The sequence below is a fragment of the Hylobates moloch genome, unplaced genomic scaffold (genome assembly GCF_009828535.3).
Source record: "Hylobates moloch isolate HMO894 unplaced genomic scaffold, HMol_V3 SCAFFOLD_17, whole genome shotgun sequence".
Classification (NCBI taxonomy): Eukaryota; Metazoa; Chordata; class Mammalia; order Primates; family Hylobatidae; genus Hylobates; species Hylobates moloch.
In genome coordinates, this window is record NW_026652292.1 from 82012933 (window position 1) to 82030847 (window position 17915).

The 17915-nt window shown below is 43.3% G+C and overlaps 1 protein-coding gene across 1 annotated transcript in view; it reads left to right on the forward strand.

Moving 5' to 3' along the window:
- POLN (DNA polymerase nu) overlaps positions 1–17915 on the forward strand; it is a 170014-nt gene that overhangs the window by 22204 nt on the left and 129895 nt on the right. The window contains exons 3-4 of the mRNA XM_032135450.2: positions 6448–6527; positions 11045–11545. Coding sequence (XP_031991341.1) covers positions 6448–6527; positions 11045–11545 — 581 coding nt within the window. The remainder of the gene's footprint in view (positions 1–6447; positions 6528–11044; positions 11546–17915) is intronic.

Sequence of the window (17915 nt, forward strand, 5' to 3'; positions counted from 1 at the left end):
CCTCTATAGACCAGGGCTGATAGTAGGAGATGCCTCCTGATAACAGTCAGGGAGACAGGATCCTGACATAGAGGCCATGTGGTGGTGCCTGTCAGAAGCAGGGTAGGCACAGTTCTCATAAAGTGACTTCAGACCTGGAACCGACTGACTGAAGGAGAGGCCAGGTCCCCTGGAGGAAGGACTATGCAACACCATAGTAAGTGTATATGGCAGTTATTCCTCCTGTCTTTCCGCCAGGGAAACCTATGGCCATTTACTCTGGGAACTTATACAAGGGGGAAGGGGATACTGAAACATTGATATGATATTGATACCTGGAGACCTAAAGTATCCTCATGGTTTCTCTGTCAGAGGTGCAAGGACTCAAGCAATAAATGGAACCTTGGCCCAGATTACACCATAATGGGAGGGCTCACTCCGAAGCCATTTTCCAAGTCCCCAAATGTTACTTGGAATGAACAGACTGTTGGAAGAACCCTCAGGTACTGGCTCCTTGGCCTGAGGATGAGAGCCCTCATAGTGAGTAAGCTCAAGTGGATGACGCTGAAACTGCCTTCCCAGCAAAGATAGTGAATTAGTATAGCAATATGGCAACCTAGGAGAAATGGCAGAAGTTAGTGCCATCCTTAAACGCCTACAGGACTCAGGGCACAGGGTGGTCCCTGTCATATATTCATTTAATTCACCAGGTAGGTGCTCACATAAGTCAGATCCTGGAGAATAACAATTGACACCGCAAATAGTTGTGACCAAGTTATAGCCCTAATGACAGCTGGTGGGCTGGATGTGGCATATGCAATTAACAAGGCCTCAGATATATGAAATGCAATTATTGATTTGGTGAACACAGTCTTTTCCATCCCTACAGAAATATTCACTCTGAATGGACAATATAAATTTGCACCTTGCCCCAGTGCTATGTTATCCAGCCACCCACTGTTTTGATGACATCACGCCAATCAGCATAAGCAAGAAATGGCAAGTTTGTTAGCTGTCTTGCTGTCCAAAACATGGGAGATAAGCACACAGATATTCTGGGGCCCACCACAACCATCAAGTTTTTGGAAGTTCAGTGGTCTGAGGATAGGTAGGATATCCCCTTGCAAGTAAAGGACAAATTAGTGCCCTTTTCTTTTTCTTTTTTTTTTTGGACAGAGTTTCACTCTTGTTGCCCAGGCTGGAGTGCAATGGCACAATCTCAGCTCACCACAACCTCCGCCTTCCAGGTTCAAGCGATTCTCCTGCCTCAGCCTCCCAAGTAGCTGGGATCACAGGGATGCGTCACCATGCCCAGCTAATTTTTTTTTTTTTTTTTTGTATTTTTAGTAGAGACAGGCTTTCTCCATGTTGGTCAGGCTGGTCTCGAACTCCCAGCCTTAGGTGATCCACCCGCCTTGGCCTCCCAAAGTGCTGGGATTACAGGTGTGAGCCACCGCGCCCAGCCACCTTTTTTTTTTTTTTTTTTCCCCAAGAGACTGGGTCTCACTATGTTGCTCAGGCTGGCCTCAAACTCTTGGGGTCAAAGTGATCTGCTTCAATCTCCCGAATAGCTGGGACTACAAGTGCACACCTGGCTAAATTACTGCATTTTAAAGAATGAAGCGTTGAGAATGAAGATGTCAGCTGGTGGAGTCATCCTGCAACGTGGTTAACCACATTAACCATTAAGAGTGAACCATAACACCTGATAGGCATCTCTGGGTTTAGGGAGTGGAGGCAGCATATTCCACATTGGGAATACTGCATAGGAAAGCATCCTGTAAGAGGCCTAGGCTGTGAAGCAAGTGGCCCAGCTACTTGGACTTCCAACTCAACAGACCTTGTGATGTTAGAGGTGTCTGTAGTGGGGAAAGATGCCATGTGAAGCTTAAGGCAAAGCCCCAAAAGAAGAATCTCAATGCAGACTCCTAGAACTCTGGAGCAAGGCAATGCTATCTGCAGAAAAGAATTATAAATTTTTCAAAAACAAAACTGTCATGCTACTGAGCCCTGGTAGAGGTGGAGCATGAGGCCATGGTGACATCAAGTGACCATGAGCCAGAACTGCCAGCATGAGCTGGTTCTGTCAGACCCACCGAGAGGTGGGCATGCAGCTGTCCATTGCAAGTTGGAAGTGGCTCATTTAGTACTAGGTACAAGCAGGCATAACCAAGCTTCTCGTGTGGCCCAGAACCCATGACATCATTGGTGCTGGCACTGGTACTTCTAAAGGGGGCAGCCTTAAGACCAGCTGATGGAGGCAGGAAAAGTTAGAGCTTGGTTCATGGTGGGTGGGCTCTGAACAGCCTGATTTAGGCAGCCCTGGAAGAGAGTGCTCAAGGGAAACCCAATGGGTAGAACGTTGGGTGGTGCCCTTGACTATCTACTTTGTGTGGAAGGAGAAGTGGCCCCAATGTTAACACATTTGGAACTCTTGGGCAATGGTTAGTGGCTTGACAGGTTGCTCAAATACCTGGAATGAGAAAGATTGGAAGATCAGGGAGTTCCTGGAGTAAGGCATGCGGAGGGATCTGTGGGAACAGCCATGAAGTACATCCCACCCAAGAACATTCACCATGAGGACACACCAAACCACCACATTAATAGGATGACTTGGCCAGTTGACATGTAGCCTCTGCCATCTGCTGCGCCCATGCTGGCACACTGGGCTCTCTCATGGAGTAATCATGGGGTGGGTAGATGCTGTGCATGGCCCATAGCATGGGGCTCCCCCTCACCAGAGCTGACCTAGCTATTTCTCTGCAGAACATCCAATCTTCCAGCAACAGAGATCAAACTCTGAGTCCCCAGTTGCACCTTCCTTGGAGGGAAACAGTCATTTGACAACACTGAACCCCTTGTGCCCTAGAAGATAGAGTGATTCATCTTGGCTGGAACCAACACATGTTACAGGCATGGGTTTGCCTTTCCCATTCTCATGGATTCAGTCAGCTCCATCACCCAGTTTCATAGAGTGTTTGATCCGCAGGATCCTGCACTCAGCACAGTGGGCACATGAGAGTGGGACCCACTGGCTCCTTCACAGCCACACACCAAGAGGCTGCCAGCCTGATGGAGCAGCAGGATGGTCTGTGGAAGGCACAGCTCACCTCGTGTGCAGCCTGGAGGTGACACCTGCGATGAAGCAGTCACCTCCAGGGTGCAGTGTGCACCGCAAATCACTGACCAGTACGTGGTGCAGTGTCCTTGGTTTGTGTAATAAATGGGTCTGGGAACCAAAAGGTGAAAGTCTTCACTCCCACTGACCCACTTAGAAATCTGTATTTCTCCCCCACACTCCTCTGGGTTCTTAAGATTTAAAGGTCTTGACTCGCAAAGGGAAAACCTTTCCAGCAGGGGCACAGGAAGAACGCCATTTAATTTCCAGCTGTGGCTGCTGTCTGGTCATTTCGAGCTCCTTGTGCCAAGAGACTGGCTGGTAAGGAATGTAATTTCCATCTTCTGGGGTGACTGACCGTGGGCATCAGGTGGAGGTAGAGCTGTTACTACATAACTTGGGGCAGGGAAGCACCCAGATGATGTGATTGGCCACCTCATGGTCCCCTGCCCAAATGTGATGGCAAATGCAGGGGCTATGGCCAGAGAAGGGCATGGTGGCCAGGGGCTTACCTCTCAGGGATGAGGGTTTGGGTTATCTGATCAGGTAAGGTAAGCCACCTAGAGCAGTAGAGGAGATAGGCAAGGGTGAGGAGACCCTAGCATGGGCAGTAGAGGAGGGAGATGAACGTAATTTGCAACCTTGAGGCCAGCTGCAGCAATGAGGTAGTTCATCCCAGTACCTTCCTTTTATAAATTTCCCCAGGAAAAGGCCCACCAGAATCCTACAGGAGCTGCTCCCAGAACGTCTCTGAAGCAAGTGGCTATCAGCAGCGCAGTGTGGACTTTAGCAAGCACTGTGGTGCCCGTATGCCCCTTTAGTACTGAAGCACTGTCCCTGCTCCTGGGACAGCCCCTTCCTGATTGCCTGGCTGCAAAGAACTTCTTTGCCCAAGGGCCCCCCTCTTCCCCAGGAGTGACTGGTCCAGTGACTAGTTTGTGTAGGTATATAAAAGCCCAGCTGTCTTGACCCATTGGGAGACACCTCTGCAGGACCGTGCTCAGCCCAGGGCAGGCTGTTGAGTGACTGCATCTTAGCCATCGTCTTCCTTGGTTGGGTTCTGCTTCTTTCACTCTCCAATCACCTTTTCAAATGCAAGCCTTAATCACAGAGGTGGTCTCCCAGGGTACCCGACCTGTGCCAGTGTTATGTCCGTAACATCTTCGTGTGCGTAAGTGGGGAGATTTGGTCATTATTTTTAAAAATTAGGTAATCATCTTCAGTCAACCACTATAGCTGGAGTCATTTTCCCCCTGCAATCTATGTTTTAACAAGGTCATTCTTTTTAGTGGCTATGTATTTCATGATGTGGATATTATGTAATTTATTCCTCAGTTTTCTTCTGATTGGTATCTACTTTATTTTCAGTCCTTTGCCATAATGAGCAATACTGCTATAAACATTTTGGTTTAAACCTGTTTACTGTTGCATATATTTCTGTGAAACAGCCAAGAGTGAGATTATTTGGTTAGAGATTATTTGGTTAGATGATTGATATTATTTTCTATCTGTTTTTGTTGAGGCAAGAGCACTCTGTCTCTCATATATATATGGCTGAGGTATATATATATATGTGTATATATATGTGTATATGTGTGTGTACATATATATATAAAACAGCACACATATCCTAAGTTTAGGTCAAAATTTCACAAACCCAAACCCAGTTCAGGAAGCATAACTAGCATTCCCAGAGGCCCATCTTGAGCTCCCTGTGGGTCACTTTCTCCACCCAACTCCCAAGAGTGATGTATGCATTATTAATTTTAATAAGTCTTGACAGTTTGCCTTCTAGAAAGAGTCTATTTACATTTTTACCAGCAATACATGAGACTACCTCTTCCCCTGTGTTTCCAGTTATAGTTAATTTGCATTTCCCTGAGTATTCTATTTGTTTCCTGTTTGGGTTTTCTGTTTTGTGTATTACCTCTTCCTATTCTTTGCTCATTTTTCTGTTGAATTGTTTGTCTTATCTTGTAAATGTATGAGAACTTGTTGTATGATATAGCAATTAACCCTTTGTCATTTTTGTTCCAAATAGTTTTCCCAATGCATTTATTTCCTTTCTGATGTGGTGCTAGTTGTACCAGCCCTATTAATTAATCTATCCTTTTCTATTGAATTGAAATACTATCTTTGTTGTATATAAAGTCTTGGGATTGATCAGTCTCTGAGTTGTCTGTTCTGTTCTAGAGGTCTTTTCTCTCTCTCTTTTTTAAGCTTACTTTTTTTTTTTTTCCAAGACAGAGTCTTGCCCTGTAACCCAGGCTGGAGTGCAGTGGTGCAGTCTTGGCTCACTGCAACCTCCACCTCCTGGGTTCAAGCAATTCTCCTGCCTCAGCCTCCCGAGTAGATGGGATTGCAGGTGCTCGCCACCACACCTGGCTAATTTTTGTATTTTTAGTAGAGGTGGGATTTCACCATTTTGGCCAAGCTGGTCTTGAGCTCCTGACCTGAGGTGATCCACCCACCTCAGCCTCCCAAAGTGCTGGGATTACAGGCGTGAGTCACCACGCCCGACCTAAGCTTACATTTCTTATCTTTTCTTACTTTGAAATTATTTTATTAAATTAAAATATCCCTATAGGGTCACCAATTGGAATTGCCTTAAATTTGGAAGAATTAAACATTTTGTGATCTGTGTCCTAATGCTGTGTCTTTTCATTTGTACAGATCTTTTTAAATGCCATTTAATAAGATTTTACATTTTCATCATTGAGGGCCTTGTATCTTTTTTGTTATATTTATCCTAAGTATAATGTTTTTATATTGTAAGTGAAATATTTTCCCCTATTTGCATTTCTAGGTTGTTATTGTTCCTGCAGAGGAAATGTATGTCACAGTGGTTAAGGGCACAGACTCCCAAATCATATTGCCTGGGATTGGATGCTGGTTCTGTCACTTACTGTTCAGCCCAGGCTTATTGAAATTAAATCAAAATCTAAATTAGAAGTTTGTTTTAATGATGTTTTACTGAACCTTTAATTGTTCCACTGCAGTATTCAGTCTAAGAATTTCCCCAAACCTTTAATACTTTTAAGGTTTCTATAAATGTTGACCTTAGGTTTTTAGAGTCATGTATTCAAATGCAAATGCCAAATAATGATTTTTAATAAATGTTCTATGATTATATAGAGCTATCTTCAGTTAACTTGAAGGTACTTTACATAAATATTTATTGCAATGGTACTAAGCATTTTACTTGTGAATTTTATTACATTGTTTTAAGTAAGTTAATAATGAATAAATAAGCATGATTATAGAGGTTATTTCAGTGTTTAGTTAACTGTGTGACTCAGATGTCAATGTTTCTCTAATGCCCCATGTTTCTTTTTTGTTGTTTTTAAAAGCTATGGAAGTGATAAACAAGTCCAGTGTTAAGTATTCAGTACAACTTGAAGATGGGAAGAATCAATCACCAGAAAAAAAGGTAAATCATTGCAAATATGAGTAATTTTAAACAGATAACACTTATTTGTTCAATAGATGCTTATTAAGTGTTCTACTATGTGCTAGGCACTGTAGATACAACACCTTAAAAAAAAAAAGGTGTTTTTGCTCTCCAAGAGCTTATAGTTTAATTTGGATGTGGGGAGGGGCAAGTAAGTGCCATGAGCGAAGTTAGTTCAGAGTGCTTTGGGGACAACAGGAGGAACATCTAACTCAGTTTTTGTGCTATTTCATTTTGCCCTTCTTGGTGTTGAGGAGAAGAATCAGGGATGTCTTTCTGCAGTATGAAAATTGTATCTGAGTTTAGATCTATTGGATAATTAGGAGTTGATCAAGCTAGGCTGGATGCGGTGGCTCACACAGGTAATCCCAGCACGTTGGGAAGCTGAGCAGGCTGGACAACTTGAGGCCAGGCATTTGAGACCAGCTTGGGCAACATAAAGAGAACCTGTCTCTACAAAAAATTATACACAAAACAAATTAATTGGCATAGTGGCATGCTTCTGTAGTCCCAGCTACTCAGGAGGCTGAGGCTGGAGGATCACTTGAGCCAAGGATTTTGAGGCTGCAGTGAGCTGTGATTGCACCACAGCACTCCAGCCTGGGCAACAGAGCAAGACTCAGTCTCTAAAAAATAGAAATAAAAAATAAAAAGATCCCCATCTTTAAGGGAGTAGGGGCAAGACACTGAGAAAATTTTCAGATAAGGGAAGAAAGCTTGGAGCTTTGGGTAGTGGAAATAATAGAATTTCAGAAAGGCAGGGCTATAACATTCACAATGGGTGAGTTATGTGGTATGGGCTAGAGAGGTTGTATCACCAAAGACCTTGTGTATGAAAGTGGTGGAGGCAACATAGTGGTTGAGAGAACGGACTTTGGAGTAAACTACCTGTGTTCAAGTCCCAACCTAATTAAATTTAAACCTAAACTCCCTATAGTAAAGTGAGATAATAGGACCTGTCTCTTGGGTTGATGGGATGATTATTTGCCCCTGGGTTCATAGGATGATTATCTGCCCTTGGAGTGGAGGGAAGAGGCATCTTCCACAGAGAAGGGACTCTTCTCTTCTTCCCTCTGTAAATGAATGGAAATTGTATCTCTCAGTGGTGAACAAACTGTGCTCCTTGGAACCCGAAGGCAGGGGTCTACAAACTTTTTGCTCCCTTTCTCTCAAAAGAATTTTGTTGTTTTTGTTTGTTTGTTCAAGACAGGCCCTCACTCTGTCGCCCAGGGTGGAATGCAGTGGTGTGATCACAGCTCACTGCAATCTCCACCTCCACCTCCGCAACCATGCCCAGCTAATTAATTGAGTCCTGGAATCAAGTGATCCTCCCAACTCAGCCTCCCAAGTAGCTGAGACTACAGGCACATACCATCATTGCCCAGCTAATTTTTGTATTTTTGGTAGAGACAGAGTTTCACCATGTTGCCCGGGCTGGTCTCAAACTCCTGGGCTCAAGTGATCCTCCCACCTCGGCCTCCCAAAGTGCTGGGATTACAGATATGAGCCCCCATACCTGGCCTTCTCAAACTATATGTACTGCCTGACATATATTAAAGTTGAAATTTAAAATGTTTATCACAAGTTTAAAAAATTGCAAAGTACATGATTTCTGCTCTATTGTTAATATTGACATTTTTACTGTTGCATTACCATTTAAAATATATTCACAAAAATTAAATACTGCACTTTGACAACCTGATATCCACAATCCTCTCATTATTATTATTATCATTATTATTATTATTATTATTATTATTATTATTTGGAGATGGAGTCTTGCTCTGTCACCTGCACTGGAGTGCAGTGGTGCGATCTCGGCTCACTGCAACCTCCACCTCCTGGGTTAAGCGATTCTCCTGCCTCAGCCTCTGAGTAGCTGGGATTACAGGCGCCCACCACCACACCCGGCTGATTTTTGTATTTTTAATAGAGATGGGGTTTCACCATGTTGGCCAGGCTGGTCTCGAACTCCTGACCTCAGGTGATCTGCCCACCTCAGCCCCCCAAAATGTTGGGATTACAGGCATAAGCCACTGTGCCTGGCCTATTTTATTTATTTATTTATTTATTTATTATTTATTGTTTTTTGAGATGGAATCTCACTCTGTCACCAAGGTGGGAGTGCAGTGGCGTGATCTCGGCTCACTGCAACCTGCGTCTCCTGGGTTTAAGCGATTCTCCTGCCTCAGCCTCCCAAGCAGCTGGGGTTACAGGTGCATGCCACCATGCCCAGCTAATTTTTGTATTTTTAGTAGAGACAGGGTTTCACCATATTGGCCAGGCTGATCTTGAACTCCTGACCTCGTGATCCACCTGCCTGGGCCTCCCAAAGTGTTGGGATTACAGGCGTGAGCCACCGTGCCCAGCCTCTTTTTATTATTGTTGTTGTTGTTGTTATTATTATTATTTTGCGACTTTCTCACTCTGTTGCACAGGCTGAAGTGCAGTGTGGTATGACCACGGCTCACTGTAGCCTTGACCTCCTGGGCTCAGGTGATCCTCCCACCTCAGCCTCCTGAGTAGCTGGGACTGTAGGCACATGACACCACGCCCAGCTAATTTTTGTATTATTTGTAAAAAGACAGGGTTTTGCTATTTTGCCCAGACTGGTCTTGAACTCCTGATCTCAAGCAGTCCTCCTGCCACAGCCTCCCAAAGTGCCAGGATTACAGGTGTGAGCCACTGTGCCCCGCTCACAGTCATCCCCTTAAAAAAGACAGAGCAAGATCTTCAACAGTTTGAAATTTTATATTTTTCTTTTTCTCCTTGAATTCCTTTTCTTGTTTACTCCTCCATGGAATTTTTAATGTAATTTTATGCTTGAAAGCCTACTCTTGGAAACCATATATTTCTCTGCAATAAAAATACAAGTATAAATTTAAAATTCTCATAACATGTGACCAAGTGTTAAAACATTTTCTTTCAAAATTATTTTAAAGGTAATATTAATATAGTTATTCAAAGCCATATATATATATATCTATATCTATATATATATAAAGTAAATTTGAAAATAAGCCTTGGCTGGGTATGTTGGCTCATACCTGTAATCCCAACACTTTGGGAGGCCAAGGCGGGCAGATTGCGAGTCTAGGAGTTTAAGACCCGCCTGGGGAACATGGTGAAACCCCATCTCTACTAAAAATAGAAAAATTCGCTGGGTGTGGTGGTGAACCCCTGTAGTCACAGCTACATGGGAGGCTGAGGTGGGAGGATCACTTGAGCCGGGGACATGGAGGTTGCAGTGAGCTGAGATTGTGCCACTGCACTTCAGCCTGGGCAACAGAGCAAGACCCTGTCTCAAAAAAAAAAAAAAAAAAGGAAAAGAAAGAAACCTTAAAAATAAAGTGTTATCGTAAATAAGTCCTATGATGAAATGGATAGGATTGCTTTCCCCACCTTGATTAGTTTGTGGATCTATGAATGTATATTGCACATTGATGGAATGAGACAGGTAGAGAACTGCTATTGAGCTGGGTTTAATTTTTTTTTTTTTTTCTGAGACAGAGTCTTGCTCTGTCGCTCAAGCTGGAGTGCAATGGCATGATCTCAGCTCACTGCAACCTCCGCCTTCCGGGTTCAAGTGATTCTCTTGCCTCAGCCCCCTGAGTAGCTGGGATTACAGGCGTGCTCCACCATGCCCAGCTAACTTTTGTATTCTTAGTAGAGATGAGGTTTCTCCATGTTGGCCAGGATGGTCTTGAACTCTTGACCCCGTGATCCACCAGCCTCAGCCTCCCAAAGTATTGGGATTACAGGTGTGAGCCACTGCCCCTGGCCCAAAAACATTTTTTTAGTAGATAGATTAACATATTATTAAATAGTTTTGGTGATTTCATTTTCTCTATAAATGGCTTTTACTTGGAAGTTGTAAATTATTAATCTTCTCTCTTATGCACGTATGCAACATACTCCTATCCATGACATGTCTCATTACATGCATTGATTCCCAGAACAGGGGCCAGTTGGAGGCTTTTGAGCTTCTTTTTTGAGACAGAGTTTCGCTCTTGTCACCCAAGCTGGAGTGCAATGGTGCAATCCCAGCTCACTTCAGCCTCCACCTCCTGGATTCAAGTGATTCTCCTGCCTCAGCCTCCCGAGTAGCTGGAATTACAGGCACCCACCACCATGCCCAGCTAATTTTTGTATTTTTAGTAGAGATGAAGTTTCACCATGTTGGCCAGACTCATCTCAAATTCCTGACCTCAAGTGATCCACCCACCTCGGCCTCCCAAAGTGCTGGGATTACAGGCGTGAGCCACCAGGCCTGGCTAGCTTTTGAGCTCTTGATCCAGATATACATGCCTACCTTGGTTGAGAAAAATCACTGCTCTAGAAGACACTATATGGTTTCCTTAGAAGATTTGATCATAGATAGTATGAAGATTGTGTCTCCGTATTACCTTAGACAAGTTTTTACCAGAAATTCGTTTGGTTTATAGATCTGTCTTATGAGTCCATATTCTAATGAAATATTTTCCATTTTTCTGTAGGATCTTAAATCTTTAAGAAGTCAGACATCAAGAGGTTCCGCCAAGCCCTCTCCTCAGTCCTTCAGTGTCAGGCTCACAGATCAGCTGTCTGCTGACCAAAAACAGAAGAGTATCAGCTTATTGACTCTTTCAAGTTGTTTAATTCCACAGTATAATCAAGAGGCTTCAGTTCTACAGAAAAAGGGGCATAAAAGAAAGCATTTCCTAACGGAGAATATAAATGATGAAAATAAAGGAAGCATTAATCTTAAAAGAAAACATATTACATATAATAATTCATCAGCGAAAACAAGTAAACAAATGGCATTGGAAGAAGATACTGATGAGGCTGAAGCCTACCTAAATTCTGGGAACTCAGGAGCATTGAAAAAACATTTTTGTGATATTAGGCATTTGGATGATTGGGCAAAAAGCCAGCTGATTGAAATGCTCAAACAGGCAGCAGCCCTGGTGGTAACTGTGATGTATACTGATGGTTCCACCCAGCTAGGAGCTGACCAGGTTAGTAAACAGTGATGTTTTTGTTTGCTGTCTTGACACCATAAAAGAAGCCCATTTTCTTAGTGTCTGATTTTGATAGGAGAGCTAGAAACAAGATTTTAAGGCTTTTCCTCCCCTCCAGTGGTAAGTGATTGACAATGTATAGCTCCCATCAGTTTCTTAGGAAACTGTAAAACTGTTTTCCAGAGTGGGTGTACCATTTTACCTTCCACCAGCAGTGTACTAGGGTTTCAAATTCTCCACCTCCTTGTCAACACATGTTGTTGTCTGTTTTTTTATTTTAGCCATTCCAGTGATTGTGAAGTGGTATTTCATAGTGGTTTTAAATTGTATTTCTCTATTATCTAGTGACGTTGAGCATCTTTTCATGTGCTTATTGGCCATTCATATATCTTCTTTGATGAAATGTCTGTTCAAATTTTTTGCCCATTTTAAAATTGGGTTATTTGTGTTTTATTCTGGATCTGTTAGCATTCTTTATATATTCTGATACAAGTCTCTTATAAGATATATTATTTATACTTCTCCCAATTTCTGTCATCTTTTTAAAAAAATTTATTGAGGGTGTCTTTCGAAGCACATTTTTTAATTTGATCTCTATTGATTTTTTTAAAAACCTTTCCTTTTCATTTTCCTTTTCCTTTTCCTTTCCTTTCCTTTCCTCTACTTTCCTGAACCCATCATCCAAGTAGTATGCACTGCACACAATTTGTAGTATTTTATCCCTCACCCCCTTCCCACCCTTTCCTCCTGAGTCCCCACAGTCCATTGTGTCATTCTTATGCCTTTGTATCCTCATAGCTTAGCTCCCATTTATAAGTAAGAATATACAATGTTTGGCTTTCCATTCCTGAGTTACTTCACTTAGAATAGTAGTCTCCAATCTCATCCAGGTCACTGTGAATGCCATTAATTCATTCACTTTTATGGCTGAGTAGTATTCCATCATATGTATATACCATAGTTTCTTTATTCACTCCTTGATTGATGGGCATTTGGGTTGGTTCCACGTTTTTGCAATTGCCCATTGTGCTGCTATAACCATGCATGTGCAAGTATCCTTTTCGTATAATGACTTCTTTTCCTCTGGGTAGATACCCAGTAGTGGGATTGCTGGATCAAAAGGTAATTCTACTTTTAGTTCTTTAAGGAATTTCCACACTGTTTGCCGTAGTGATTGTACTAGTTTACATTCCCACCAGAAGTATAGAAGTGTTCCCTGTTCACTGCGTCCATGCCAATATCTATTATTTTTGGACTTTTTGATTGTGGCCATTCTTGCAGGAGTAAGATGGTATTGCATTGTGGTTTTGATTTCCATTTCCATGATCATTAGTGATGGTGAGCATTTTTTCATATATTCGTTGGCCAGTTGTATATCTTCTTTGGAGAATTGTCTATTCATGTCTTTAGCCCACTTTTTGATGGGATTGTTTGTTTTTTTCTTGCTAATTTGTTTGAGTTCATTGTAGATTCTGGATATTAGTCCTTTGTCAGATGTATGGATTGTGAAAATTTTCTCCCACCCTGTAGGTTGTCTGTTTAGTCTGCTGACTATTCCCTTTGCTATGCAAAAGCTTTTTAGTTTAATTAAGTCGCAGCTATTTATCTTTGTTTTTATTACATTTGCTTTTGGGTTCTTGGTCATGAAATCCTTGCCTAAGCCAATTTCTGGAAGGGTTTTTCCAATGTTGTCTTCTAGAATTTTTATAGTTTCAGGTATTAAATTTAAGTCCTTGATCCATCTTGAGCTGATGTTTGTATAAGGTGAGAGATGAGGATCCAGTTTCATTTTACATGTGGCTTGCCAATTATCTCAGCACCATTTGTTGAATAGGGTGTCCTTTCCCCACTTTATGTATTTGTTTGCTTTGTCAAAGATCAGTTGGCTGTAAGTATTTGGGTTTATTTCTGGGTTCTCTATTTGGTTCAATTGGTCTGTGTGCCTATTTTTATACCAGTACCATGCTGTTTTGGTAACAGTGGCCTTATAGTATAGTTTGAAATCAGGTACTGTGATACCTCTATATTTGCTCTTTTTCCCTAGTCTTGCTTTGGCTATGTCGGATTTTTTGTTGTTGTTCCATATGAATTTTAGGATTTTTTTTTTTTTTTTTTGAGACTGAGTCTCACTCTGTCACCCAAGCTGGAGTGCAGTGGCGCAATCTCAGCTCACTGCAACCTCTGCCTCCTGGGTTCAAGTGATTCTTCTGCCTCAGCCTCCAAAGTAGCTGGGACTACAGGTGTGTGCCACCACACCCAGCTAATTTTTGTATTTTTAGTAGAGACGAGGTTTCACCATATTGACCAGGCTGGTCTCGAACTCCTGACCTTGTGATCCACCCGCCCTGGCCTCCCAAAGTTTTGGGATTACAGGTGTCAGCCACTGTGCCTGGCCTAGGATTGTTTTTTATAGTTCTGTGAAGAATGATGGTGGTATTTTGACGGGAATTGCACTGAATTTGTAGATTGCTTTTGGCAGTATGGTCATTTTCACAATATTGATTCTACCCTAACATGAGCATGGGATGTGCTTCCATTTGTTTGTGTCATCTGTGATTTCTTTCAGCAGTGTTTTGGAGTTTTCCACGCAGAGGTCTTTCACCTCCGTGGTTAGGTATATTCTTAAGTATTTTATTTTTTTGCAGCTATTGTAAAAGGGGTTGAGTTCTTGATTTGATTCTCAGCTTAGTCACTGTTAGTGTATAGAAGAGCTACTGATTTGTATACCTTAATTTTGTATCCAGAAACTTGGCTGAATTCTTCCATCAGTTCTAGGAGCTTTCTGGAGGAATCTTTAGGGTTTTCTAGGCAAACAATCATATAATCAGCAAATAGTGACAGTTGACTTCCTCTTTATCGATTCGGATGCTTTTTATTTCTTTCTTTTGTCTGATTGCTCTGGCTAGGACTTTCAATACTATATTGAAAGGAAGTTGTGAGAGTGGGCATCCTTGTCTTGTTCCAGTTCTCAGGGTGAGTGCTTTCAACTTTTCTCCATTCAGTATTATGTTGGCTGTGGGTTTATAATAGATGGCTTTATTACATTAAGGTATGTCCCTTGTATGCCAGTTGTGCTGAGAGTTTTAATAATAAAGCAATGCTGGATTTTGTTGAATGCTTTTTCTGCATCTATTGAGGTGATCATGTAATTTTTGTTTTAAATTCTGTTTATGTGGTGTATCACATTTATTGACTTGCATATGTTAGACCAACCCTGCATCCCTGGTATGAAACCCACTTGATCATGGTGGATTATCTTTTTGATGTGTTGTTGGATTTGGTTAGCTAGTATTTTGTTAAGGACTTTTGCATTTATGTTCATCAGGGATATTGGTCTGTACTTTTCTCTTTTGGTGGTATCCTTTCCTGGTATTGGTATTAGGGTGATACTGACTTCATAGAATGATTTAGTGAGGATTCCCTCTTTCTCTATCTTGTGGAATAGTGTCAATAGGATCAGTACTGATTCTTCTTTGAATGTCTGGTAGAATTCTGCTGTGAATCTGTCTGGTCCTGGACTTTTTTTGTTGGTAATTTTTTTGTTACCATTTCAATCTCACTGCTTGTTATTGGTTAGTTCAGGACATCTAATTCTTCCTGATTTAAACTAGAAAGGTTGTATCTTTCCAGGAATTTATCCATATCCTCTAGGTTTTCGAGTTTGTGTGTGTAAAGTTGTTCATAGTAGCCTTGAGTGATCTTTTGCATTTTTGTGGTGTCAGTTGTTATATCTCCCATTTTGCTTCTAATTGAGCTTATTTGGATTTTTTCTCTTCTTTTCTTGGTTAATCTTGGTAATGGTATATCAATTTTATTTATCTTTTCAAAGAACCAGCTTTTTGTTTCATTTATCTTTTTTTTTTTTTTTTTTTTGTGATAGAGTTTTGCTCTTGTTGCCCAGGCTGGAGTGTAATGGTGCAATCTCAGCTCACTGCAACCTCCGCCTCCCGGGTTCAAGTGATTCTCCTGTCTCAGCCTCCCAAGTAGCTGGGATTACAGGCATGCGCCACCATACCTGGCTAATGTTTTGTATTTAGTAGAGATGGGGTTTCACCATATTGGTCAGACTGGTCTCGAACTCCTGACCTCAGGTGATCCACCCTCGTCTGCCGCCCAAAGGACTGGGATTACAGGCATGAGCCACTCTGCCTGGCATTTGCTTTATTTATCTTTTGTATTTTGTTTGTTTGTTTGTTTCAATATCATTGAGTTCTGCTCTGATCGTGGTCATTTTCTTTCTTCTGCTGGGTTTGGGTTTGGTTTGTTCTTGTTTCTCTAGTTCCTTGAGGTGTGACCTTAGATTGTGCTCTTTCAGACTTTCTGATGTAGATGTTTAGGGCTATGAACTTTCCTCTTAGTACCGCCTTTGCTGTACCCCAGAGGTTTTGATAGGTTGTGTCACTATTGTTCAGTTTGAAGAATTTTTTTTTTTTTTTTTTTTTTTTTTTTAGACAGAGTCTTGCTGTGCCACCCAGGCTGGAGTGCAGTGGTACAATCTTGGCTCACTGCAACCTCTGCCTCCCAGGTTCAAGCAATTCTCCTGTTTCAGCCTCCCAAGTAGCTGGGACTATAGGAGCAAGCCACCACACCTGGCTAATTTTTGTATTTTTAGTAGAGATGGGATTTCACCATGTTGGCCAGGCTGGTCTCTATCTCCTGACCTCGTGATCCACCTGCTTCAGCCTCCCAAAGTGCTGGGATTACAGGCATGAGCCACCGCACCCAGCCCAGTTTGAAGAATTGTTTAATTTCCATCTTGATTTCATTTTTGAGCCAATGATCATTCAGGAGCAGTTTATTTAATTTCCATGTATTTGTGAGAGGTGACAGTGTGCTAGCAGTCCTCACAGCCCTCGCTTGCTCTTGGCGCCTCCTCTGCCTGGGCTCCCACTTTGGTGGCACTTGAGGAGCCCTTCAGCCTACCACTGCACTATGGGAGCCCCTTTCTGGGCTGGCCAAGGTGGGAACTGGCTCCCTCAGCTTGCAGGGAGGTGTGGAGGGAGAGGCATGAGTGGGAACCGGGGCTGCACGCGGTGCTTGCGGGCCAGCTGGAGTTCCTGGTGGGCGTAGGCTTGGCGGGCCCCTCACTCGGAGCAGCTGGCAGGCCCTGCCGGCCCTGGGCAATGAGGGGCTTAGCACCCAGGCCAGCGGCTGAGGAGGGTGTACTGGGTCCCCCAGCAGTGCCAGTCCACCGGCGCTGCACTCGATTTCTCACTGGGCCTTAGCTGCCTTCCCACTGGGCAGGGCTTGGGACCTGCAGCCCGCCATGCCTGAACCAATCCCCCCTCCATGGGCTCCTGTGCAGCCCGAGCCTCCCCGACGAGCGTCACCCCCTGCTCCATGGCGCCCAGTCCCATTGACCACCCAAGGGCTGAGGAGTGCGAGTGCATGGCACGGGACTGGCAGGCAGCTCCACCTGCAGCCCCGGTGCAGGATCCACTGGGTGAAGCCAGCTGGGCTCCTGAGTCTGGTGGAGATATGGAGAACCTTTATGTCTAGCTCAGGGATTGTAAATACACCAATCAGCACCCTGTGTCTAGCTCAGGGTCTGTGAATGCACCAATCGACACTCTGTATCTAGCTGCTCTGGTGGGGCCTTGGAGAACCTTTATGTCTAGCTCAAGGATTGTAAATACACCAATCGGCACTCTGTATCTAGCTCAAGGTTTGCAAACACACCAATCAGTACCCTGTGTCTAGCTCGAGGTTTGTGGATGCACCAATCGACACTCTGTGTCTGGCTGCTCTGGTGGGGCCTTAGGAGAACCTTTGTGTCGATACTCTGTATCTAACTGATCTGATGCGGACGTGGAGAACCTTTGCGTCTAGCTCAGGGATGGTAAACGCACCAATCAGCGCCCTGTCAAAACAGACCACTCGGCTCTACCAATCAGCAGGACGTGGGTGGGGCCAGAGAAGAGAATAAAAGCAGGCTGCCTGAGCCAGCAGTGGCAACCCGCTCAGGTCCCCTTCTACACTGTGGAAGCTTTGTTCTTTCGCTCTTTGCAATAAATCTTGCTACTGCTTACTCTTTGGGTCCACACTGCTTTTATGAGCTGTAACACTCACCGCAAAGGTCTGCAGCTTCACTCCTGAAGCCAGCGAGACCACGAGCCCACCGGGAGGAACGAACAACTCTAGATGTGCCGCCTTAAGAGCTGTAACACTCACTGCGAAGGTCTGCAGCTTCACTCCTGAGCCAGCGAGACCACGAACTCACCAGAAGGAAGAAACTCCGAACACATTCGAACATCAAAAGGACAAACTCCAGACACACCGCCTTTAGAACTGTAACACTCACCGCGAGGGTCCGTGGCTTCATTCTTGAAGTCAGTGAGACCAAGAACCCACCAATTCCGTACACATT